Genomic DNA, 27,411 nt, shown 5'->3' with positions numbered 1-27,411 from the left:
CTTATTCAATTGTAATACATATTTTAGGTATTACTACAATGTTACTCTCTCTGCTCACCCACACCAATATTATTAGTGCGCTTGCTTTTAAACATGTCTCTGTTTGCTCTACAGTGGTGGAGGAGGCAGCCAGGCTGAAGAAACACAATCTGTTCACAGACACCAGAGACCTCCTGAGCCAGTCCAGCTGCTCCAGCATAATCTCCACCCCAGCAACCCAGCCAGGATGCTAGGCTTCCCCGGACAGCTCCAGACCCAGCCCGAAGCCGAGGTAACAGCCCAGCCCGCCTCTCCTCTTCAGGGCAATGGCCCGGTGGTCGGTGGGGGTGCACAAGGGTAGGGCTGTGGCAGTCATGAAATTTTGTGAGCCGGTGATTGTCACGCAAATAACTGCTGTTCTCAGTATTTGACCGTTACTTAACATAAACACATTTGGCATCTCCCGGCTTCCACACATAGCCTACAAGTCACTGATGCAGACCTTTGGAACATCTACATTTGAAAAAGTCGAATAAATCCATGTAATATAGCCTACACCATCACAATAAATCCATTAGTTATTTTAGACAGGTCTAAAGAAACATGATATCTAGAAAAGGTAGTCTATTTCAGAAGAGCAGAATAGCATACTCTGATCTGGCGATGCCATATGGCTGTGGGCTACATTAGTTCATTTAGCAGACAAGATTTGCTTAGAATTTAGTGCCATTATTTTAGATTATTTTATAGAATGAAGAATACAATTGAACATAGCTGAAGAAAATAGAAAGGATATTTTCTCCATAAGACCTGAGGGAGTGCGCACATGTGGCTATTCTGTGTTGAGCAGTAAACAAAGAAACAGGTACTTCTATATGCATAATTTGTGATTTGATTTTTAGCACATTCTAAGGCTGCATGATATAACTCTAATGATGATTTGAATTTTTTTTGCATGAAAGGTACATCAGTCCCTCATTCACAATTTGACAAGCACTTGATAATGCCTCGAATTTCCCGGCTACATCCCCTTTGTGTGGCCATAATGTCCCCTGAAAAAGTCCATTCCTTTTGCGGCCAGGGGCCGTTATGCCCTTGGGATGAATATTATAATTATAATTCCCTTCTCCCTGCTGCGTGCTGAAGCACCTCACATTCACACGGCTCTCTGTCACGTGATAGGGTCTTTATTACAGGCTACAAATGAAGACAGACACATCCAGCACGTAACTGCGCGTGTACTAATCCAATTCCGAGGCACATACTGAAGATATTGAAAGAACTGTCCACATTTAATTTTCTACAGCCAACAAGATGTGTAGGCCTACTAAATAGTAAAAGCACTAGCCTATGTCAATTTACTATCCCAATAATACAAAAGCTAACCTATTCTGTGCGAGAAATAAATATTCAAAATATAGTCTGGGACGGTTGTGGGATGCGATAGATCCCAAATGAGTACAACCACTAGCATAAAAAAAAAAGTTTTAAGCAATGAGCCTGACACAACAGATGAGAGCGTTTAACTTACGATGTTGATAAACTGTTAGGCTTTTTCTTACATTTTAAGCGCAACAATGTGCACACGGCAGTAGGCTGCAAATGCGATTATGCATTTTTATTATAGGTCTTATTATCAAGGTGCATTTTAAGGTGAAAATGATCTTTCCTAAACTTGACACAGGCGCTGTGTGTGTATGCCAGTTAGGCTCTACACCCGTTGTAACGTGGATTAATGTGCTTCATTTTAAGAAGTTATTTGGCCACTTTAGTTGCGATACAAGCATATGGGAGTATGGGCTAGGCTACACGAAGTGTGTGACCATGATTTCTAAAAAGTTGCAAAAAAAAAAAAGCATGTGCTGTTTCTTTTTTGCCTTAAGCTGGGCATCATTCACAAGTGATAATAAAACAGGGGCAGCAGGAAAAAATACATGTCACCTATGCAATTAAATAGCAAATGGAGGACGCTTTTCTCGTGGCTCATTTTCATGCCAGCCAGGTAGACGGTACTCTTGTTGTATAGAGAACCAACTGAGATAGTTCAATGGGACTCTCCAGTCCCAGCCGAGACAGATAAAGTAGCTAGTCCTGCTACCACGGAAACAGCTCAAGTGGACATCCCTGTCCTAACTGAGGCAGCTAAAGTGGACATTCCTGCTCTATCTTAGACCACTTATGCTGACACAGGCCCTCCAGTTGAGACAGAGAACGTAGACAATCCAATTGCCCCTGAAATAGTGACGGTAGAAGAGCCAGTCGCTGTTGAAAAGGAGAAAGTAGGGACACCGACTGAGGCAGAGACATCCATTGAAGTAGACACCCAACCACAGTAGCACAAAGCAAAGCTCCTTCCCCGGGTCCGGACCCTGTCCTTGACCCACATCTCCTGTCCCTGTTTGTGTTGTCAACCATGTAGCTGTCATTGACCTGGTAGTTGTTGAAGATTCAGTGGCATTGCTTCTCTCACGATCACCACTACTGAGCCAAAAGCTGATAGAGAGTCCTCCTCACAGTGACCCAGCAGTGCCCTCTAGTGGTGAGAAGCGTGTAACGGTGCCACATGCAGACTCCAGACTTGCTGCAGCAGTAGAGACCAAAGATGTGGAGGAGCCTGTGACAGCCCCATCCATCCCCGATGATGGGGATGAGGACTTGGTTACAGATAGCAAGTTGGCCCCCGTCACACATTGAGACCCCTAATGAAGATGTTACAGTGGAGTCAGGAGTAGCAGCCCCGGCCAAGGAGGTCAAAGTGTCACTAAGCAGTAGAGAGGAGATTAGTGTTTCTGTGACCTCTGACCTTGCATTAGAGGTCAGTGTGAGTGAATCACCTGTCAGCATCACCACCGAGCCCCTTATAGAAGTATCAGAGGGTGGACCCTGTTCACCTTAACCATGTCGCTGAAGCAACATTAGCTTCTCTGTTAACGCCTAGTGTTGAAGTCACTGCATGTTCTGATTCAACCATAGCATTAGCAGCCAATGTGAATGTCGTCCCTCCACAGCCCCGGCCACCCTCCCTGCTGAGCCAAAGAGGCCCTCCAGGCTGGGGAGCCTGCCCCCAAGGCCCGGGACTGTGGAAGGAGATCTGGGACCTGGTGGTGGAGGAGTTGGGAGTGGAGAAGATGGTGCAGCGTTACCCAGGTAGTCGTAACCTATAAGAGAGTGGTGACAAAGTGAGGGGCCTGATGTCAACACAGAGAATAAAGGATGACAAGGGCCCCATTTAAAATAAAAAATCACTGTAATTGTGAGGAGTATGGAAAGGTGATAGACTATACCCTTGCTGTTGTGGAAACCAACTGAGATTGACTTCACTGTAAAAAAAACAAAGTCATTTTTATACAAGCATAAAACTACGTTTCCATAAAACTGGTAAAATATGAATGTATACAATTGTGTTTGTGAGAAGATCAATGTGGTGAGATATGGCCATAACTGGATTATCACATTCAGAACCAAGGAAAACATCAAATTGACTATTGCAATTGTGTGGCTTGAACTTCATTTGTGTCATAGATTTTTATATGTATTTTAGATGATTTGAGAACAGTTTGATACATGCCAGTTTAAGTTGTTCAATATTAAATCAAGAACACTGCCGTATATTGAATCGGTCTAAGTAGCAATGGGAGGGTTCTACATATGGAGGGTTTAGGGATTTTCTGTTCTATGTATAGCTATCCCAATAAGAGGCATCATGATTTGAGGAGTATATTATTATACTGTCTACACGTAGGCCTACTGCATTGATTCCATGAAGAAGAATGAGCCATTTCCAATGGACGTGGTTGCTATGGAGACTGGTCTAGTGTCTTTATTTCTGAATAACCTTTAGCTGTGTTGAAATGTCAACACCATCCAGTGCCTGTACATAACATTTTTCACTGGCAATTTGGGAAGGGGCTGTGCATGTTTACTGTATATTTAACAGTTAATTGCAATTAATTGATTGTTTTCAGCTACTTTTGTGCTCCATAAACTCGGCTATTAACCCTTCAGTGCTAAAGGAAGGCAAACGTATTAAATGTTTTATTTGACTATAAAACAATACAAAGGTTATTTTATTTAAATAAATAACACACAAGCACTGGACGGCTGGCTGGCTTTTCTAGACTTCATACAGTATTTTATAGTTTCTCAGACTCTAAAATTGTTCATGGATAAACAAAATTATTGCCACCCTTCATAAAGACTGTATAAAATAAATCATACAAATACTGAGTGTACAGAACATTAGGAACACCAGCTCTTTCCATGACAGACAGAATCCAGGTGAAAGCTAAGATCCCTTACTGATGTCACTTGTTAAATCCACCTCAGTGTCGATGAAGGAGACAGGTTATAGAAGGATTTGTAAGCCTCTAGACAATTGAGACATGGATTGTGTGTGTGCGCCATTCAGAGGGCAAGACTAAATATTTAAGTGTGCTTGCTCTATTTCCTCTACGGCATAAGTACCTTATGGTTGAAGACTCTTCTTTGAGTCATAAAAGTGCATTGAAATCGCATACTTTGAAGAGGTGTGTGGCCACTTGGAAACACCAGTTAGTCCTCTTACTCAAACCCTTATGTTTTTGTCTTACGTTGCACCTAACCCACATTTTCCAGGAAGTCTTATGTTACTGAATGTATCCAGAGTATTTTCAGATTTCATTATCAACAAATGCAGTGAAAAGTATAGTAAATGTAAAATGCACATAAAATCAAGCAATGTTTGGATTCAGTCGTGTCAGGTGAACTGTTGTGTACTCACCTTTGGTCTAATAATTTCCCCATTATCTCCAAACTGTTCCCTTTCAATATTTATTCTGTAAGAAACATTGAAATGTATCCCTACATTGAAATGAGATGAACTTAAAGGCCCAGTGCAGTTCTGTTTAATATATACTTACACTATGAGGTTGGGATAATACTGTGAAATTATGATAATGCCCTTTTGGTGTCAGAGCTGCTTGAAAAGACTGCTTGAAATTTTAACCTGTTTTGGTGGGATGTAGTTTTGGCATTCCATGGTGACATCATATTCAATATGATTTGATATGGAGATAAAAACAGCTGTATTGGACCTTTAAAAAAAATATAATATTTACATTTTAAAGGGTGCCATTAATTTTGACATCTTTTTGAGAATTATTTTTATTATTTATTAAACAAAATCTATTTCTGAGCAATTGCACAAGTATAAAATAATTTTCAAAACAATGAGCATACAATATAGCTCAGTATTTTTATGATTTATTTTATACCCTTTTCTTTGCTCATCTTTGAGGGTGCCAAGGACGGTACAAGGAATGGTCACCTCAAACAATGTCCGTTTTCAACACTTTATTTTAAATATTGCTCCACAGAAAAATTTGTTCTGACGAGCACCAGGCACAATGAAGAGACAACACAACAAATTGTTAATTTATATAAAAGAAAACAGTTAAATAAACATATTTACTGAATGTTTGTACAAAGGCAAAGTAAAACTGTCAGTCTCATGAATGAGATCACCTATAAAAAGGACCGTCACTGGACTATTAGAATAAGACTCACACTGTGCAATACCAACCAACCACCTCTACTTCGGAAATGTAATGTGTGGAAAACATCCTATGGAAACAAAGCAGCGCTCATCCTGTATAAGTTAACTTTAGTCTTAAGTATGTGTTCTTGTATTATGGTACATACTTATAGTGAACACATTGAGATATATGCAAATATATATATTAAAGCTCAAAACAAATTGCAATTTTTTTATGACCTTAACTAGAAAAAGATTGTTTTCCAGAAAAGCGTTTGGGTAGCTCAAGATGTAATGTTAGCATTCAATAAAACAGCAACATCATCACTGCTAGCTTGGAATAGAGCACTTGAAGCGACTAGCTGTTAAACACACAGTAGTAGTGTTGATACGCTCATCACTACACAGCGTAGCGTAGCGAGCTACACGGGAGATAGCTGTTGTCAGTCTGTGCGGTGTATTGAACCCAATTTGACCTGGTTGATCTGGAGGCCGATTCCAGCCTAGCTGTAGAATAACTGCTCTTCTGGCCGGAAGCCGGAAGCCGTGGCGGGGCGCTGTCCAGAGGTCACCGTCGACTGTCTAAATGTATCGATATTCATACTGAAGGGTTAGAAACACACACACACACACACACAGAGAGGAGTCGACATCATGTGAGATGGTTCTAAATACCACCACTAGGTGGCATTCTGAGACAGTGAAACATACAAGGACACAAACAAAACATGGTAAAAGGCTTCGTAGTATAATTGAACGTTAAGTGAAAGATCTTTAAAAACTTTACGCAATATTATTCTGCTCTAATAGAGTTCTGACATAACAATGAAGCTCTGTGACAGGGCACCTGTAGCTGCAGGGGTAAACAGTGGAGGCAGCCAGTGAGCCAACTACATAAAAACAGCTAAATGTCAAAACACAGCTCCGTTAGAGACCAACAGCCAGACCCGTCTAACCTGCATGCCCTCACTCCACCCCTCCAGCAACCCCAGCCTATTTGGGGGATGATAAAGGGGCTGTAGCTACAACCATACAAATCAGTTACTATGGGGATGTGGATACAGAGGAAGCAAGGCTGGACGATTTCACGGTTGGTCGTCTCTCTGCTGTGACCAGCTGGTCTGACCATTCAGCTGTGCAGTGGGGTCAACACGACCGTCTTGGTACCTCGGACTGGGTGAATTAACCAAACAGCGTGATGGATAAACTGCCCCTCGACAAACGACAGCATGTCCCCTTCTCTTGCACTCCACCCTCAATCCTTCTCTCTCGGTCTATACACTGTCAGTTGTTGGCTGGCCGGGCCGACATCCTAAGGCTCATTAAAATACGAGCTGTTTGCTTTGCCCCTGTGAGCGCCCATAATCATGTGTTGTTTTTAGCCCAAATCACTTCCAGTGATCAGTTACACACGCTGTACCAGCCCCTCTTCCTCATGCCCCTTCCCAACCTCTACCTCACTGGGCAGGAATATGTATTTTTCATCTCCGCTCGGCTGTCAGGGGGGATTTGAGAGGCAGGCTAAAGGAGGCTAAGAGAAACACTGGAGAAACACCAGCGCTCTGAGTCAGACAACCTGCTTGGATAGCTTGCTGCCTCACAGGCTGCCTTGATAGCACTGTCTGACTGCCTGCCTCACAACCTGCCTGGATAGCTTGCCTGCCTCACAGCCTGTCTTGATAGCACTGTCTGACTGCCTGCCTCACAGCCTACCTGGAAATCCTGCCTGCCTCACTGACCATCTGTCTGACTACACCCTGGGCCTGGGAAAAAGAGAGAGACACAACCTGACCTCAGGTCAGGGCCTGCAGTCTGGTTCTGGTGGTGATGAGGAAAGGATTAACACAGTGGTATTCAAACGTTGGGGTCGCGATGGAACTGCAGCAGGGTTTATTGAGTAAATGTAATTATTTTTATTTTGATGAGATGAAATTGCAATGAATTGAAGGTTCTGTTGATGTAAAGATCCAAATGGACAGATTTTAAGGTTGTGTCATTAGATTTGGAGTGTAGTGGGGTTTTTCTTTGGGGGAAAAATGGGTTCCCCAAAAAGGTTTGAATACCACTGGTTTAAAATGTGCACGTTACGATAAAGAGGGTCAGTTGATCAACAACTCACTCACACACTTCCTCATACGAGACATGGAAATCAGCTCGTCTCTCACCTCCATTCCAGGCATGCGTGTGTGTTGTGACATTTTAAGAGAGGAAGGGTTATGTTAGCAGACAAAGGGCCCTCGTTTTTCCACCCTGGTACTACAGGCCCCAGCGAACCCGGGGTGAGGTATGGGGACACATTCTACAGAGATCATAGTGCACAGGAAGAGAAGCAGGCCCTTTTTCCTTTTTTTGCTCCCCTGACCCTCTGCTCCCTCATGTCTGTCCCCTCCCACCTCGCCCGGCCCTCTCACCCGAGATGCTTTGATCTCTCCCCTGGCTGTCACTCCTCAGGTTACAGCTACCCACTACACAAGTGCTAAATAACCAGCTCCCCCCTCCCCCTCTTTTTCCGTCTCACCTGATTGCAACGCCGTTCTGTTTTCCTTTAGTTTTACATTCCTTAACACTCTTGACTGTCAATCACTGACAGTCCTTTCAAAGCGCTCATTGATTTGCCTGTCCGCGTGTTGTGGGGGGGATCAGAAACCCTCCAATCTCACGCTGTTGTGCACCTCTAGTAAAACCCAGACACTTCTCTTTCCACATGGGGACACGAATGGCACCCTCGCTTAGCCTCTGTCGCCTGGCCCACTGAGGCTTCTGGGACTTATTTGAACTTTCTTTAAAATAAAGGACCCGCTCCTTCCCACCGACCCGGGACTAGAGACATTTTATATAGTTCATATAAAATAGCTCATTATGATATTTATACAAATAACAGTGATTGTATTAAACCCATTTAAAAGACCCCATTCACACCATGTTTCACACAGTTTTAAATAAGCTCTGGAGCTGGCTTTGATTATTGTGTTAACCTGGACCACTCCAGAGTACACTGGCCAAATTAAAACACTCTTACAGATGCCAATTCCCCCAGCTTGCTCAGTATATTTAAAAGGTATCAGTTACAAAGAAATTTGGGGAAAAAGCCTCCTACTCGCTTGCTCTCTCTCCGTTCCCTTCCCTCGCTCTCTCTTTGCTATCGGTTTCTCCTTACCTCCCTCCCCTCTCCTTCACCCATTTGAAAGCTGAGATAACTGTTGCATGGATTCTGCTCTACACAGCAAGCCTCTCAACAGCAGTCAACACAAACATACTCCGACAGGAAAAAACATTTATGGCACGCAAGATGTTTGATAATAAAAAAGACAAATTACTTTAAAAAAAACTCCCCATTTCCTCACCCATTCATCATTTTAACAGCATGTCAAATGACTTCAACTTTACATATTAGGCCTCTTTAAGACAGCAAAAATCAAAGGATAATATTTGTTTTATGATAAATATAAATATTTATTTCATTGCAGACTGTATCTGAGCCTCAACAGTGTAGAGCAGAGTGTGTGTTTATTCTCAAAGCTCCAGTATTGCTGTTGATGGCCTTCTGGGATAGTGGAGGACTGTTGACACAGCCCCTGCCCCTGGTTCAATAACAAAGATCAGCGAATACTGGAGAAGAATAACACCGTTCACCAAGCAGCTGAGGCTGAGGCTGAGACGGTTTGCTATGGGGTCATTGTCCTGCTTCAGGACAGCCTGTCAGTCCCATGTGGCTCAGTAGGTAGAGCATGGGTTGTGGGTTCGATTCCCATGGGGGACCAGCACGGAAAAGTATGAAAATGTATGCACTCACTACTGTAGGTTGCTCTGGATAAGAGTGTCTGCTAAATTACTCAAATGGTGGGGTGGAGGGGGAGAGGTGCAGCTCACCACCAAGAGGAGCCTCTAGGGGATGGGGATAGAGGTGCAGTCCAACCCCTGACCTACTCTGAGCTCACCTGCCTGGGAAGCCTCCAGCCTGGCCCATGTCTCCATTCTGGTAGCCTATGAAGAACTCTGTGCTGATGGTACTGTCTGCTGGGATGATCCCATCTGGGGAGAGACATACAACTCTTAAGTTAGAGACAAGTTTTCTATTGAGTGTCTCAACTCTCGCTCTCCGTACCTGCACTGTGGAAGAGGTTGAGTCTCTCCAGTATCCCTATCTCGCTCTTTACCCCTCTCCCACCCTCCTCCTCTTTCTCTCTGTACCTGCGCTGTAGAAGAGGTCAGGTCTTTGCCCCCCTTTCTCCTTCTCTACCTCCCTCCCTCTGTAGGGGAGCGTGGGGTAAGTTGAGCCAAAGGGGTAAGTACAGCCACCCTTGTTTCAAGGAAACCATACAGAAAATAAATAATTTGACCAAATATTTAGGAAGAGGTCATCATTTCATGGAGTCTATGAAGGAAAAAGTGGTAAGCAAGTTAGGTCCAAAAAACATATTTTTAACAAGTCAAATTAATTTGTGTTAGTGGTTTCATGATGCTTGTATCTAAAGCCAAGTTGATCATTATTTTTTGTTGTTGTATACATCAGTTGGGTTCTCTATAAGCTTCAATATAAGGTCATAAACCTGTGTGGGTTAATATAGTCAAAATGTTTGCCTTGCGTAAGTTAAGCCAATGGCCATGGAGTAAGTTGATCCAATGGTTGAGCCAATGGCAAGTTGAGCAAGTTGTGTGCCAAGTGTTTTCTTCCCAGGCGTAATGCAAGGCCTTATTGCTGGGATAGGAGGTAACAGGACCTAGCCTATGTATGATAAGTGTTTAAAAAAGTGTTTGTCAGGTGTTATAAGCCGGTGTTAAAAGATTGTGAATGTATTGAATTTTGTTTGGGAACTAAAGATAGACATGGTTAAAACAAGGTAGTGGTAAATATTTCATTCAGTACAGAAATTTGAAGGTGGCTTAACTTTCTGTTGAAGTTGTGCCAAGAGACCACTTTTTTTTGGGACAAGCTAGGTTTAAAAAAAATAATGTTTACATGACTTCTGATTATTTCCAGGGACACACAACATCCTGAAATGTATGTAGAGATCTTTGTTAGAACAAATACTATATTTCCCTTGACTGAATGTAAAAAAAAAAAGAAAAAAAAAGTGATGTTGAATGTAAAAAAAATGGTTCAACCTCACTCTCCCCTACCTGCCTCCCTCCTGCCGTACCTGCACTGTAGAAGAGGTCGGGTCTCTCCAGAATGTCTCCGTTGTGCATGAAAGGTTCCCCGTCGTCTCCGTACATGAATGGTTCCCCGTCGTCTCCCATGGCTCTGTTGTCCACCATCTCTAACCACTGGGAGTTGTGCCAGCGGAACTTCTCACTCTGGATCTTCCTCCCCCACTCTTCATCATACTCCTACAGCAGGAAGAGAGAGCGACAGAGCGCGAGAGAGAGCGACAGAGCGCGAGAGAGAGCGACAGAGCGCGAGAGAGAGCGACAGAGCGCGAGAGAGAGCGACAGAGCGCGAGAGAGAGCGACAGAGCGCGAGAGAGCGCGAGAGAGAGCGACAGAGCGCGAGAGAGCACGAGAGAGAGCGACAGAGCGCGAGAGAGAGCGACAGAGCGCGAGAGAGAGCGACAGAGCAGGAGAGACAGAGAGCGCGAGAGTATGGGTTACTGGAGGTTCACACACACAGATAAAAACAGACAGAGTCATACACATGAATGCAAGCATACAGGCAGGTATGCACACACACTGAAAGCACTATATGGAAATCCACCATCTTCAATTGATTGAACCCCAGCCTTAGGAGCAAACAGATGCACTCTGTGTAAACGGAGAGAGTCCACCGAACTGAACTGGAAGTGTAATTGGCGGTAGAAGAGTGGCTGGCGGGGAGTCAGCTAGGGCTGGGGGACCAGCCGGACCACTGACCACCATATTGGTCCATCTCAGCAGGGAGGGCCAGATCCTCCACAGACTACTACAGCATCCCACAATGCACTGCTCTGTGTGCCTGCACCCTACTGATGCTGTTACTAATAAAAACCTGGCGCGGTGAGATGGATGGGACTGCGATGGGGCTGTGCGTGTGTGTAGAGCTTGGCCGAGGAAGGCTGAGGAGGAACACAGATTCTGTTTTCCTTTCTCTGCGTGGGCCATTTGGGAGAAAGACCCTCTTTGAGCCGCTGTGCTCCACTCGGCCAGGCACTGCAAATTAATCATCCAGATGCAAAGCAGAGCCCCCTGGGCACTGACAGCCACCCAAGGCCCAGGCCTCAAACGGGCCCATTGTCACATCGCAGGGCCGCTCTCCGTCCCCAAAGTGGCAGTGACACTTTTTGTCAAGCTGCAGATTTATCACATCTAAAGCGGCTTAATGACTACACGGCTGACTTCCCCTGGACCATTAGTCTGTAGTAAGGGTTTTATATGAAGCTTAATCCATCATAACGAGAGAGCTGAGCTAATGACGTCTCAGAGGGAAGGAGCCAGCCGATATAAAACAGTACTCATGGCATTTCCAATGTTCCTCCTCAGAGAAAACCTGAATCTAAGAATTATCCTCATGAATTACCCTTCTGTCTGACCTAGTAGAACCATCTATACGTAGATTTTTCTCTCTCTGTGGGGTGTGTGTGTGGACACAATGATCAGAGAGGAAACATTCAAGAACGTACAATAAGGTAAGGTAGCCTGCAGCTCTGCTAAGGTAGCCTGCAGCTCTGAAAACTAATGATTTTGTGTGTGTGTGTGCGCGTAGGGTCTGCTTTTTCGCTCACTAACAGCGTCCTGTTACGACACTCTCCAGAGCCTGTCCTGGTCTTTCATGTGGTTCACATCTTAATAGTTCTCACTGATAATTTCAATGAAACACTTCCTCTCCCCCACGACCAGCTCCACAACCCAGCTGTAATCTATAGCTAATTACACTGATCTCAGGCCTGTGACAGATCACACCGTGACTGGGACATAACCACACAGGAATAGAATGTACCAGTCCATTCAATCTAAATGTTACAATTAGAGAGATAAGTAATGCATCTTCGCAAGTACATTGTTGATTATGCCGTTATCTGGAGTTTTTCCTGGCTAGAAAACAGTTTTTCCTGGCCTGCATTAAACAGGGACGGATCAGGACAACATAGAAAATCTGGAAAACCAGAATTCTGGCCAGTTTCAGTTAGAAATTAATGGGAGGAAAATGTCAGACTAACCATACTTATGTTCTAAATAGTAGGCTTCTTGAGTATGTGAAAATATGTTTTATATTATGTGAAATATCTCAAATGTAGCATGCTTTAAATGCCAGGATTACAGTTGGAAGTTTACATACACTTAGGTTGGAGTCATTAAAACTCATTTTTCAACCACTCCAAAAATATCTTGTTAACAAACTATAGTTTTGGCAAGTCGGTTAGGACATCTACTTTGTGCATGACAAGTCATTTTTCCAACAATTGTTTACAGACAGATTATTTCACTTATAATGAATTCACTGTAACACATTTCCAGTTGGTTTACATACACTAAGTTGACTGTGCCTTTAAACAGCTTGGGAAATTCCAGAACATTATGTAATGGATTTAGAAGCTTCTGATAGGATAATTGACATCATTTGAGTCAATTGGAGGTGTACCTGTGGATGTATTTCAAGGTGTACCGTCAAACTCAGTGCCTCTTTGCTTGACCTCATGGGAAAATCAAAAGAAATCAGCCAAGACCTCTGAAAAAAAATTGCAGACCTCCACAAATCTGGTTCATCCTTTGGGAGCAATTTCCAAACGCCTGAAGGTACCACGTTCATCTGTACAAACAATAGTACACAAGTATAAACACCATGGGACCACGCAGCCATCATACCGCTCAGGAAGGAGACGCGTTCGGTCTCCTAGAGATGAACATACTTTGGTGCGAAAAGTGCAAACCAGAACAGCAGCAAAAGACCCTGTGAAGATGCTGGAGGAAACGGGTACAAAAGTATCTATATCCACAGTAAAACGAGTCCCATATCGACATAACCTGAAAGGTCGCTCAGAAAGGAAGAAGCCACTGCTCCAAAACCGCCATAAAAAAGCCAGACTACGGTTTGCAACTGCACATGGGGACAAATATCGTACTTTTTAGAGAAATGTCCTCTGGTCTGATGAAACAAAAATAGAACTGTTTGGCCATAATGACCATTGCTATGTTTTGGAGGAAAAATGGGGAGGCTTGCAAGCCAAAGAACACCATCCCAACCGTGAAGCACGGGGGTGGCAGCATTATATTGTGGGGGTGATTTGCTGCAGGAGGGACTGGTGCACTTCACAAAATAGATGGCATCATGAGGAAAGGAAAATTATGTGGATATATTGAAGCAACATCTCAAGACATCAGTCAGGAAGTTAAAGCTTGGTCGCAAATGGGTCTTCCAAATGGACAATGACCCCAAGCATACTTCCAAAGTTGTGGCAAAATGGCTTTAGGACAACCAAGTCAAGGTATTAGAGCGGCCATCACAAAGCCCTAACCTCAATCCCATAGAACATTTGTGGGCAGAACTGAAAAAGTGTGTGCGAGAAAGGAGGGCCTACAAACCTGACTCAGTTACACCAGCTCTGTCAGGAGGAATGGGCCAAAATTCATCCAACTTATTGTGGGAAGCTTGTGGAAGGCAACCCAAAATGTTTGATCCAAGTTAAACAATTTAAATGCAATGCTACCAAATACTAATTCAGTGTATGTAAACTTCTGACCCATTGGGAATATTATGAAATAAATAATTAGTATTAGGATTAATTGTCAGGAATAATGAAAAAATGAGTTTAAATGTATTTGGCTAAGGTGTATGTAAACTTCCGACTTCAACTGTACATACTCATTTCGTCTTTTCATCTGGTAAAATTCACTGCACACTATTGAGGAAGAGAATTGTCTGTGTTTGACAACAGCTGATAATCAGAATAGGGGAAGTGTTCTACAAAAATTAACAAAATGGCAGGGAACAAGCACAATTGCTTACTGCATACGTTTGAACTAAACAGATATAGATACTTACAGCGATGATGTCCAGTGTGTTGTCACAGACTTTGCGTATCTCTGCGTTCTTGTCGTGCATCAGGTCAATGAGGTAGGCGGGAGCCTCTGGAGAGAGTGAGTCAAGGAGAGGACAACAGAGAAAGGGAGGGATGCATTCTACACTTTCTGGGGGATCATTTTGCTGTTCCTTCTACTCAAACAGATCATTCAATAGTGTCTCTTTAATCAAGATCACAGTTACGGTATGGTATTTGAGGGAGAAAGAAACAAGAGAGAGGAAATACTGCTTTTGCTCTTTAATTTATAGGAAGCAGACATGAGACAGTTGCCCTGTGGCCAAACTAGCAACTATTACATTTCCTGTGATGAGAGAGAGATATGGTAAAGCAGAATAACTCGCCCAAGGCAGACCACTTGGTAGAGATCCCTCTGTAATATTCTCCATAAAATGAAAACATCAAATACAGTATTTCTGCAAGCTATTTGTAATTTAATGCCTGTCACCTCAGATCACGACTGTGCAGTGTGGAGCACTGAGGTCATGGATGGGGTAACTGAGGTTGCCATGGAAACACACATTGAAGAAGCAGACAGGATATAGGGTGATAAATTGTGTTACCATGGTAACCAATAGTAACAACAGGGTAAATAAATAAGGACTACATTGAAAGCCATTAAGGAAGATATGATGGTTATTTGGGCTGTAATTCTGAGGTCTATATCGAGGTAAATGTAGGTATATTGTGGCATATTGAGGTAAACTGGAGTATACTGCAGTAAACGAGGCCATATTGAGGTAAATTGAGATATATTTATCCCAGTTTATCTCAATATACTGTATGTAAAATTACAGTAGATATATTGATGTATCCTGAGGTACAGTGCCTTGCGAAAGTATTCGGCCCCCTTGAACTTTGCGACCTTTTGCCACATTTCAGGCTTCAAACATAAAGATATAAAACTGTATTTTTTTGTGAAGAATCAACAACAAGTGGGACACAATCATGAAGTGGAACGACATTTATTGGATATTTCAAACTTTTTTAACAAATCAGAAACTGAAAGATTGGGCGTGCAAAATTATTCAGCCCCCTTAAGTTAATACTTTGTAGCGCCACCTTTTGCTGCGATTACAGCTGTAAGTCGCTTGGGGTATGTCTCTATCAGTTTTTCACATCGAGAGACTGAAATTTTTTCCCATTCCTCCTTGCAAAACAGCTCGAGCTCAGTGAGGTTGGATGGAGAGCATTTGTGAACAGCAGTTTTCAGTTCTTTCCACAGATTCTCGATTGGATTCAGGTCTGGACTTTGACTTGGCCATTCTAACACCTGGATATGTTTATTTTTGAACCATTCCATTGTAGATTTTGCTTTATGTTTTGGATCATTGTCTTGTTGGGAGACAAATCTCCGTCCCAGTCTCAGGTCTTTTGCAGACTCCATCAGGTTTTCTTCCAGAATGGTCCTGTATTTGGCTCCATCCATCTTCCCATCAATTTTAACCATCTTCCCTGTCCCTGCTGAAGAAAAGCAGGCCCAAACCATGATGCTGCCACCACCATGTTTGACAGTGGGGATGGTGTGTTCAGTGTGATGAGCTGTGTTGCTTTTACGCCAAACATAACGTTTTGCATTGTTGCCAAAAAGTTCAATTTTGGTTTCATCTGACCAGAGCACCTTCTTCCACATGTTTGGTGTGTCTCCCAGGTGGCTTGTGGCAAACTTTAAACAACACTTTTTATGGATATCTTTAAGAAATGGCTTTCTTCTTGCCACTCTTCCATAAAGGTCAGATTTGTGCAATATACGACTGATTGTTGTCCTATGGACAGAGTCTCCCACCTCAGCTGTAGATCTCTGCAGTTCATCCAGAGTGATCATGGGCCTCTTGGCTGCATCTCTGATCAGTTTTCTCCTTGTATGAGCTGAAAGTTTAGAGGGACGGCCAGGTCTTGGTAGATTTGCAGTGGTCTGATACTCCTTCCATTTCAATATTATCGCTTGCACAGTGCTCCTTGGGATGTTTAAAGCTTGGGAAATCTTTTTGTATCCAAATCCGTCTTTAAACTTCTTCACAACAGTATCTCGGACCTGCCTGGTGTGTTCCTTGTTCTTCATGATGCTCTCTGCGCTTTTAACGGACCTCTGAGACTATCACAGTGCAGGTGCATTTATACGGAGACTTGATTACACACAGGTGGATTGTATTTATCATCATTAGTCATTTAGGTCAACATTGGATCATTCAGAGATCCTCACTGAACTTTTGGAGAGAGTTTGCTGCACTGAAAGTAAAGGGGCTGAATAATTTTGTACGCCCAATCTTTCAGTTTTTGATTTGTTAAAAAAGTTTGAAATATCCAATAAATGTCGTTCCACTTCATGATTGTGTCCCACTTGTTGTTGATTCTTCACAAAAAAATACAGTTTTATATCTTTATGTTTGAAGCCTGAAATGTGGCAAAAGGTCGCAAAGTTCAAGGGGGCCGAATACTTTCGCAAGGCACTGTATATACAGTTGAAGTTGGAAGTTTACATTCACCTTAGCCAAATACATTTACACTCAGTTTTTCAAAGTTCCTGACATTTAATCCTAGTAAAAATTCTCTCTTAGGTCAGTTAAGATCCTCACTTTATTTTAAGAATGTGTAATGTCAGAATAATAGTAGAGAATTATTTATTTCAGCTTTTATTTCTTTCATTGGGTAGCCTTCCACAAGCTTTCCACAATAAGGGGTGAATTTTGGCCCATTCCTCCTGACAGAGCTGGTGTAACTGAGTCAGGTTTGTAGGCATCCTTGCTCGCACACGTTTTTTTCAGTTCTGCCCACAAATGTTCTATGGGATTGAGGTCAGGGCCTTGTGATGTCCACTCCAATACCTTGACTTTGTTGTCCTTAAGCCATTTTGCCACAACTTTGGAAGTATGCTTGGGGTCATTGTCCATTTGGAAGACCCATTTGCGACAAAGCTTCCTGACTGATGTCTTGAGATGTTGCTTCAATATATCCACAATAATTTCCCTACCTCATGATGACATCTATTTTGTGAAGTGCACCAGTCCCTCCTGCAGAAAACCACCCCCACAACATAATGCTGCCACCCCTGTGCTTCACGGTTGGGATGGTGTTCTTTGGCTTGCAAGCCTCCCCGTTTTTCCTCCAAACATAACGATGGTCATTATGGCCAAACAGTTCTATTTTTGTTTCATCAGACCAGAGGTCATTTCTCCAAAAAGTACGATCTTTGTCCCCATGTGCAGTTGCAAACTGTAGTCTGGCTTTTTTATGGCGGTTTTGGAGCAGTGGCTTCTTCCTTGCTGAGCGACATTTCAGGTTATGCCGATATAGGACTCGTTTTACTGTGGATATAGATACTTTTGTACCTGTTTCCTCCAGCATCTTCACAAGGTCCTTTGCTGTTGTTCTGGGATTGATTTGCACTTTTCGCACCAAAGTACGTTTATCTCTAGGAGACAGAACGTCTCCTTCCTGAGCGGTATGACGGCTGCATGGTCCCATGGTGTTAATACTTGTGTACTATTGTTTGTATAGATGAACGTGATAACTTCAGGCGTTTGAAAATTGCTCCCAATGATGAACCAGACTTGTGGAGGTCTGCAATCTTTTTTCTGAGGTCTTGGCTGATTTCTTTTGATTTTCCCATGATGTCAAACAAAGAGGCACTGAGTTTGAAGGTAGGCCTTGAAATACATCCACAGGTACACCTCCAATTGGCACGAATTATGTCAATTATCCTATCAGAAGTTTCTAAAGCCATGACATAATTTTCTGGAATTTTCCAAGCTGTTTAAAGACACAGTCAACTTGGTGTATGTCAACTTCTGACCCACTGAAATTGTGATACAATTAATTATAAGTGAAATAATCTGTCTATAAACAATTGTTGGAAAAATTACTAGTGTCATGCACAAAGTAAATGTCCTAACTGAAATGCCAAAACTATAGTTTGTTAACAAGAATCTTGTGGAGTGGTTGAAAAACGAGTTTTAATGACTACAACCTAAGTGTATGTAAACTTCTGACTAGAACTGTATTGAGGTTTACGGTTGTAAGAGGGAGGATACGTGTGTCCTTAATGATGACATCCCTGGTGGCTTGGTGGAACACCATCTGGTAGAACACATAGACGATCTGACACACAAACTCATCGTCCTCCTGTTGGGCTACAGGCAGAGAGAGGTGAAAAAACTGACACACAAACTCATCGTCCTCCTGTTGGGCTCACGTCCACAGAAAGACTGTATATCCATACAATCCCTCAACCAGCAAGCTAATACAAGTTGATGTACTGTATATATTGTATCATACATTTCACTCCATTTCTTCATTACTACTCATATTGTAGCTCATATAGCATGTCAGTTTGATCATAACTTGCAGGCATTTTAGTAGGATAACCCCTCCTTCTAGCATGTGCAAGCCTGGGCCCTATCTACTACCTACAGTTGAGCAGCTCGATGAGGGCAGAGATGATGCCAGACTTGGCCATCATGGCAGCACAGGAGTCGTCCATGGACACCGTCCCTATCATGATTACCACCTCTAGGATCAGGTCATCCTCTGCCGAGCCTGGTGGGGGTGGGGGGCAGAGGTCAGGGGTCACAGAGATCAAAGCTGAGAAGGGAAAAGTCACTGTGTGATATCACTGTGTGTGTGTGTGTGTGTGTGTGTGTGTGTAAGATCGCTGACATCATTCAATGATGTAGGATCAGTCAGTGATAGTGATAGAGTGATGAAGGTTTTGGGTTAGGGATTGGAGAAAGCCATGGGATAGAATTATTTCAAATTGAAAACTTGTGGAATGGCCGTACAGTATTTGCTCGTCTCAAGATCTTCAGGCTGAATGCACCTGTAAGTTTTAGCACCAGTCCTCCTTCCCCCCTTTCTCACTCTCCCTCCCTCACCACCTGGTTTGAGGCGGTCTTTGAGGCCTACCTGGTTTGAGGCAGTCTTTGAGACCTACCTGGTTTGAGGAGGTCTTTTTTTTAAACCTTTATTTAACTAGGCAAGTCAGTTAAGAACAAATTCTTATTTTCAATGACCGCCTAGGAAGTGGGTTAACTGCCTTGTACAGGGACAGAATAACATATTTTTACCTTGTCAGCTCGGGGATTCGATCTTGCAACCTTTCGGTTACTAGTCCAACGCTCTAACCACTAGGCTACCTGCCGCACCACAAACTCCCCCTTTGAGGCGGTTTCTGAGCCTACCTGGTTTGAGGTGGTCTTTGAGGAAGGGCACCAGGTTGTACTCCTTCAGCACCAGTTCCCAGTCCAGGTCAGGGATGGTGAGGTTAGCCAAGGTCCCCAGACACTCAATCACATACTCTTCCCTCTCCTGCACTCCTGTCTGAGCAGCCAAGTCACCTACGTAGTCCTGAGGGGGGATCAGAGAGAGGTCAGTTACCATAGAGACAGAGGTCAGGGGTTCCCAAACATTTTTGGCCCACGACCCCATTTTGATATACAATTCTCACGACCCCAACAAAATAAAAAATGATGGAATTAATAATTGGGGCTATGACAGTAAATTGCAAATTAGTCTGACTTCCTTTATCTTATCTCACCACCACACATTCACTGTGGGAAAGATTAAAGTGCAACGGTCAAGTATGGCCTTTTACCACGATTTAAGGGCGCTCTCTGGTTGAAACGTAACTTTTAGATTTGAATCATTTTCATTTAGATTTTTAACCTCTTGAAGATAGGGGGCACTATTTTTATGTTCAGAAAAATAACGTTCCCAAAGTAAACGGCCTATTTCTCAGGACCAGATGCTAGAATATGCATATACTTGACAGATTAGGATAGAAAACACTATAAAGTTTCCAAAACTGTCAAAATATTGTCTGTTAGTATAACAGAACTGATATTGCAGGCGAAACCTTCAGAAAAATCAAACCAGGAAGTGGTTTCTATTTTGAAAACGCCATGTTCCATAGCCTCCCATTGCTCCATTTAAAGCACATATGTCAGAGTCAAGGCCCGCGGGCCACATCCGGCCCGCAAGAAGGTTTTTTACGGCCCCTGGGATGATCTTGATTTATTATTAGAACCGGCCCGCAGCAAGCCGGCAGCCCGCAGATCTTTTACACGCACCAATACTACATTTCCCACAATGCAAAGGTGACGCACCGAGCAGTAGGCTGCTTCATTTCAATATTTATTGGCACAGCAGTCGTCAGCATCACAGTAAAATTAACTTTCAGATACCCATCAAAAATGGCAAAACGGAAGGTGGATACTGAGAACCGGGGGTTTCAAACAAGGTGGGAGTCGGAGTATATGTTCACGAAGGTAGCTGGAAAACCTGTGTGTCTTCTGTGTGGAGAAAGTGTGGCGGTACTGAAAGAGTATAATCTGAGACGACATTATGAAACGAAACACGCGGACAAAAACAAGAATATGGACATGGAACAAAGGCTACAAAAGGCAGAGGAATTAAAACGAGGCCTCAAATCTCGACAGGCTCTGTTCAAAAAAGCCAAATCACAAGGCCAGGCTGCTGTCAAGGCCAGTTTTATTTTGGCAGAAGAGATCGCTAAATCAGCCCGGCCATTTACGGAGGGGGATTTCATCAAAAACTGCATGATTAAAGTTTGTGACGAAGTTTGCCCAGAAAAAAGGCAACTCTTTTTAAATGTGAGTCTGAGCAGAAACACCATTGCCGAGAGAGTAGACCAGTTGTCCATCAATCTAAAAGAGCAGCTTGTGAAAAAGGGAAAAGATTTTATTGCATATTCCTTGGCTGTGGATGAGAGCACCAACATTTCTGACATTGCCCAGTTGTCAATTTTCATCCGCGGAGTGGACTCCAACCTAAGCGTGACAGAGGAGTTTTTGGCTTTACGTCCTATGCATGGCACAACTACGGGGCATGATTTGTATGAAGAGGTGTCAAGATGTGTAAATGAGATGGAGCTGCCTTGGGAAAAACTCGTGGGTTTGACAACCGACGGAGCACCTGCGATGTGGACACAGGAGCGGACTGGTGGCGAAGATACGGGAAAAGATGCAAGAGGAAAACGCGACAGGTGAGCTGACAGCTTATCATTGTATCATACACCAGGAAGCGTTGTGCGGTAAAGCCTTGAAAATGGAGCATGTAATGAGCATCATCACGCGCACAGTTAACTTTATCAGAGCCAAAGGTTTGAATCACCGCCAGTTCAAGGCATTTCTGACGGAGTTAGAAACGGAGCATGGTGATTTGCCTTATCACACAGAGGTGCGATGGCTAAGCCAGGGAAAGGTGCTTCAAAGATGTTTCGAGCTTCGTGAGGAGATTTGTCTGTTCTTGGACAGCAAAGGGAAAGACACAACACAACTCCGAGACGAAATGTTTCTGTGTGAAATGGCTTTTCTGTGTGACATTACGAGTCATCTGAATGCAATAAACTTGCAGCTGCAGGGTCGGGATCGTGTCATCTCTGATATGTACAGTACAGTGAAGGCATTTAAAACCAAACTGACTCTGTGGGAGACGCAGATGCGGAAAGAAAATTTGAGCCACTTTCCCAGCTGCCAGACCATGAAAGAGAAGCTCTCTACCAGTGCGTTCCCGAGCACACAGTTGGCTGATAAAATAGGTATGCTTGCCGCTGACTTTCGACGCCGATTTGCTGACTTTGAAGCACAAAAAAGCAGGTTGGAACTGCTCGGTAACCCATTTGCTGTTGACGTGGAAAGCTCACCACCAAACCTCCAAATGGAGTTGATTGACCTCCAATGCAATGATGCACTGAGGGCAAAATATGCGGCAGTGGGTGCTGCGGAGTTCGCCCGTTTCCTCCCCGGCACAATGCCCCAGCTGCGCATCCAGGCTGCTCAAACGTTGTCTATGTTTGGCAGCACATACCTGTGTGAACAACTGTTTTCTTTGATGAACCTGAACAAAACATCACACAGAAGTCGACTTACTGCTGAACACCACTCAATTCTGAGGATTTCTTCAGCTCAGAGCCTTACCCCGAACATTGATGAACTTGTGGAAAAGATGGGACACCACCAAGTATCACCCTCAACCTCAAACAAGTGAACATTACTGTGCAATCACATATTTAGAGTTTTTACTCAGTTCAAGTTTAAAAGTTAAAATTGAATATTTGTTTTCACTGCATGTTACTTCTCCTTAAACAAAGTGTTGTTTTTGATTAATAGATTTTTGCACTTTATTTTTTTGTATTTCAATCCAATTATATTTTAAAAATATTTCAGTTGAGTGGATGATAGAAAATTGCTATTATTGTTTTTTCTTTGAAGTAAATTTAGCCCACTTTTGCTAAAATAGAAAATATAGTCTACTGATGGTGCCTTGAATACCGGTTTCTTTCATTTAATGTTCATGTTATGGGGATATTTATATAAAGGAAATTTGTCTTTTGTGTCTGTTGAAAATTAAAGATTACTGACAGAGCCATAAGAAAATATTGCTTTATTTATCTGATCATATTGTAATATATTTGTTAGGTTTTCAGTAGGTTCAATTAGGTTCACTAGACTATATGCGTCATTTAAACATTTTTCAATGAACATTCGAACAGTCCGGCCCTCGTCTTGTAGCTGATTTTTTTATTTGGCCCTCCGTCCATTTGACTTTGACACCCCTGATTTAAAGGGATATCAACCAGATTCCTTTTCCCATCGCTTCCTCAAGGTGTCAACAGTCTTCAGACATAGTTTCAGGCCTTTATTTTGAAAAACGAGCCAGAACGATAACATCGCGTCAAGTGGTCACATGAGTTTTGCTCACGCAACAGAATTTGGACAGCTATTGTTATTCCCTCTCCTACTGTGAAAGACATTTGCGGTTGATATATTATCGATTATATATTTTAAAAACAACCTGAGGATTGATTACAAAAAACGTTTGACATGTTTCTGTGGACATTACGGATTTTATTTGGAATTTGTCTGCATTGTCGTGACCGCTCTTTCCTGTGAATTTCTGAACATAATGCGCCAAACAAACGGAGGTATTTTATATATATAAAAATTATCTTTATGGAACAAAATGAACATTTGTTGTGTAACTGGGAGTCTCGTGAGTGAAAACATCCGAAGATCATCAAAGGTGAACGATTCATTTGATTGCTTTTCTGATTTTCGTGACCAAGCTACCTGATGCTAAGTGTACTTAATGTTTTGTCATGTGATATTGTCATGTCATGTGATATTGCAATGCAATATTGCACTTGTGATTTCATGAATATGAATATTTTTAGTAATATTATTTGACTGTGCCGCTATGCTATTCAGCGGTTGCTGATGACAATGATCCTGCTTAAGGGATGGGTAGCGTCAAGAAGTTAAGGTCAACTGCACAATGATTGAGAGACCAAGATTTTTTTTTTTGCCAGGATTTTTGAAATTCTTCCACGACCCCATTTCCATATCAGGTGACCCTGTATGGGGTAGATGGAGCCTAGCTATGGATTCAGCTACTAGTATAAGAACAAGCATAGATATGGAGTCAGTAATCTACAAAACCCAGAACTAAAATCTTGCGTAATTGCTTCCGATGCTCAATTAAGTTCTGGGAGGAGACTAACGCAAAGTCTTCACCCTGAGGGAAACTCTGAAAGTTCCAAGCAGGGCCAAATGTCCCCTCCCCTTCCAAAATTTGAAAGATTGCGATTTGCGAAATCGTGATTTATCCAAATGATCAGTGACAAAAAAATCTGCGTACCGGAACAAAGTTATTTGTTAGTCTTGCATCCCACAGTCTGTTGACAGTCTCTATTACCATATTACATGCATCTGTCCATGGATTCAGTGATACTATTATAAGAACACAGATCATGTTAGCCTGTCTAGCCCTACCTACCTATATCAGTTATGGAAGCTACAAAAAAAACTGAACTCCTCACGGGCGGCAGCAGTGGCTCATGGGTCTGCATATCCATACCCACACACATGCAGTCAGAGCCGGCCCTAGCCTTTTGCCCCCCAGCCCCTTTCCACCCTACCTTGTGAGCAAGACATTTTAGTGGCCCTCCTCTTGACAGCGGAGAGAACAAATGTAGGTTTTGGAGTTAATTTCCTGCTATTTTACACATTTTGCCATGGGACGTAGAGAAAATGTTGCAATGTTATAACTCATTTTCATGCAATTCTACTCATTTTTAAATGGGGTGGGGAGAAATGTTTGCAGATTTTAGTGATAATTAAGTGTCTGTCAGTGACTTAAGAGAAACTGCTGAAGCAATAACCCATTTTGAAATTGGCACATTGTGTATTCTACTATTCTAACTCGCAACAGTAAGAACCACGACTGAGTTCCAAAAATATATATATTATGATCCGCAGGCCTACAAAAGGAGGGCCCCGAGCGACAGTTGACCATCCCTGGGCTATATCTATACTGAGCATGATTAAGCTCATCAGTGTTAAAGACTGAGTGTGAGTTAGTTTAGTACGCACTATGAAGAGGTTCTTGGTGGGTCCGTCGTGTTGAGACACGTTCCTGATCATCTTCATGGTCAGAACATCCTTTAGCTTCAGACCCCTCTTCATCAGCATCTTCAGACCATTACCTAGGGACGTAAAAACAGGATTAGAAGTGTGTGCGTGTGTGTGTGTGTGTATATATGTGTGGTGTGTGTGTTTGTTTTACCTTCACAGATGACCTGTGCATTCCTCTTGTTGGCAGCCAGGTTGATGCAGAAGGAGATGAGCTCAGGGTCCATGGGGCTCTCACCACAATCAAACAGCATCTTCATCAACTGTCAAGCAATCAAATAATACATAAATCAATCAACTCATCAATACCAATTCATCATCAATCATTATAGCTGGCCAGAAGTCAGTCAGTGTGTTATGGGTGTCTCTGTTCCCAAACCTTTCTCTCTATTTGAGGATGGATGCATGCTTGGTGATATCATTGGCTGAATGACATCACCATGTTGATGACACTGGTCTACATATCGTCCATACAGTCATTTAGTGGGTCGCCATGGTGACAAACACTGGGTTAACCACAGAGTACGGAAACAGAAAGGCCTTTTCTGAAGTGAGCAGATAAGTAGAGGGTATAGGTACAGTCATTTCTGTCTAATCAGGTCTGTGCCAAGACCCTGCAGGGGACTACTGAGAGGGCTTGCAAACAGATGGAGGAGAGAGGTGGACATAGGGAGATGGAAAGAGGACATTCCATGCCTGCTTGCAATTTGTCCATTCCTCCACAATCCAAAGGCCTCTGATTTATATAGAGCATCCTACAGTCTCCTTCAATTACGTCAAAAGACAGTAAGCTTCAGGTCCTTAGTGATGATGATGGTGGATGTGTGTGTATTTGTACATGTGTGGAGGGGGCGGTGAGGGGGAGATGTGATGAGTGGAGCAGAAGAGGGGGCTAGGCCACCAGTTAACACCCTGGAAGTCAACTACAGAGAGAGGTGCAGGTCCACAAAGGAGTTGCTCCTAGCCCTTGTCCTCTGCTCCCCCTCTTTCCCTGCCCAGTCTCCCAGCACTCCTGCTCTGATTTAACATTAAACAGGAAAGGCTTTAAGCAGGGGCACTACAGGTCCGCTCCCTGTGAGGAGTCAGTAGTGTGCAATCCTACTAACACACACACACACACACACACACACACACACACACACACACACACACACACACACACACACACACCTCGCATCAGGTATCACATACCAGGGGCCCTGGACCCCAAATCAGCCCGTCTAGACTGTCTGGCACCTGCCTCTGCTTATTTACCACAGCATAGCCAGAGGAGGCTTAGCGCCACACTACACAGCACAGCAGAACCTCCATCACTCCCCTCCAGCCTCCACTCCTTCCTTCCCTTCTCCCCTAACCCTGCACAGCCCTTCGCCCCTTCCTCTCCCTCATAACCCCATGTCCGGCCTCTCCCTCCCAGCCCGGAACTGACCCCACCAGAAGTGGAAAGGATTGGGTCAGGTCTTGCCCCAGGCCCAGGGGGAGAGGTAGAGAGGTGAAGGGCAGAAAGTAAAGGAGTAGGGGAGGCAAAGAGGAAAAGAGGAAAAGGTTGAGCTGGCCAAAGGGCAGGGGCAGAGAGGAAAAGGTTGAGCTGGCCAAAGGGCAGGGGCAGAGAGGAAAAGGTTGAGCTGGCCAAAGGGCAGGGACAGAGCAGAGGTAGCCTGATGAGGAAGCGTGTCCAGTGGGAAATAGGGAGGGAGGATAGAGAGGAGATTGGCTCCAGGTAGGATGGGCGATATGTCCAAATTAATCATCATATTTTCCACATTTGACGGTATGACAGTATTTGAAGGTATTTTATGTTTCTGAATTATAAAAGTTCTAAATGTGCTTTGAGTAGTGCATGACCCTAGGGTGGCAACACATACATCATAAGTGATTTTGAAGGGGCTTTCTCCATTCTAATTGTTGTAGTGTTCAATCCAACTTCAAACAAAAAATGATTATCAGTATTTTCATACATTTCTGCATTTCCTGCACTTTTGTTATCATTTCCACACAGTGACCTGCAGAGCTGCATGATATGGGCAAAATTCTATAGATGGAATATAGTGGGCAGCACCTTGAATATATTGATGTTTGACATGACAGCAAATGAATAAGCCAGGAAATAATTATTGGGTAGGAACCAAAAGTGCTGTTCAGTGCTTCTAGGTGACCCTTAATTAGAAGTGACATGTATTCTTACCTCATGTAGCTAGCAAACATTAAAGACAGTACAGTATGAAGATAGGCAGAAACGGCTTCTCCAATAGAAATCCCCGATCACACTAGTAGGCGATGTCATGGTGACGTTGGCTAGCTAAGCTCATGCACAAAAATACGTCATTGGGTCTAACATTCGCCTCGCGGCAAACTGCGCATGTGCAGACCGTCAAATCAAAGGCTTTTCTTAGATATTTGTTTTGAACAAAAATGAAAACGTGTCAGTTTGTCACATTCACGAGGCTAGAGTAATAACATGTTCAACTACATAAGACTTTGCTCGAATCTAGGTTCAGAT

General features: G+C 43.2%; 2 protein-coding genes across 2 annotated transcripts in view; one reads left to right on the top strand and one right to left on the bottom strand.

Moving 5' to 3' along the window:
* The window catches only part of LOC110521829 (protein Niban 1-like), a 50,288-nt gene extending 45,469 nt beyond the window's left edge, over positions 1–4,819 (top strand). The window contains exons 14-15 of the mRNA XM_021599735.2: positions 115–271; positions 2,988–4,819. Coding sequence (XP_021455410.2) covers positions 115–233 — 119 coding nt within the window. The 3' untranslated portion in view covers positions 234–271; positions 2,988–4,819. The remainder of the gene's footprint in view (positions 1–114; positions 272–2,987) is intronic.
* Positions 4,820–5,295: 476 nt separating this feature from the next.
* The window catches only part of LOC110521828 (kinesin-associated protein 3), a 56,985-nt gene continuing 34,869 nt past the window's right edge, over positions 5,296–27,411 (bottom strand). Inside the window, exons 12-20 of the mRNA XM_036968942.1 lie at positions 25,066–25,174; positions 24,873–24,985; positions 19,662–19,827; positions 18,895–19,020; positions 18,516–18,614; positions 14,448–14,533; positions 10,633–10,822; positions 9,430–9,523; positions 5,296–6,094 (exon numbers count right to left, since the gene is read on the bottom strand). Coding sequence (XP_036824837.1) covers positions 5,995–6,094; positions 9,430–9,523; positions 10,633–10,822; positions 14,448–14,533; positions 18,516–18,614; positions 18,895–19,020; positions 19,662–19,827; positions 24,873–24,985; positions 25,066–25,174 — 1,083 coding nt within the window. The 3' untranslated portion in view covers positions 5,296–5,994. The remainder of the gene's footprint in view (positions 6,095–9,429; positions 9,524–10,632; positions 10,823–14,447; positions 14,534–18,515; positions 18,615–18,894; positions 19,021–19,661; positions 19,828–24,872; positions 24,986–25,065; positions 25,175–27,411) is intronic.

Source organism: Oncorhynchus mykiss, chromosome 30 (genome assembly GCF_013265735.2).
Source record: "Oncorhynchus mykiss isolate Arlee chromosome 30, USDA_OmykA_1.1, whole genome shotgun sequence".
In the NCBI taxonomy this organism is placed as follows: Eukaryota; Metazoa; Chordata; class Actinopteri; order Salmoniformes; family Salmonidae; genus Oncorhynchus; species Oncorhynchus mykiss.
Note: the sequence above shows the minus strand (reverse complement) of the source record. Positions and strands in the feature narration are given on the sequence as shown.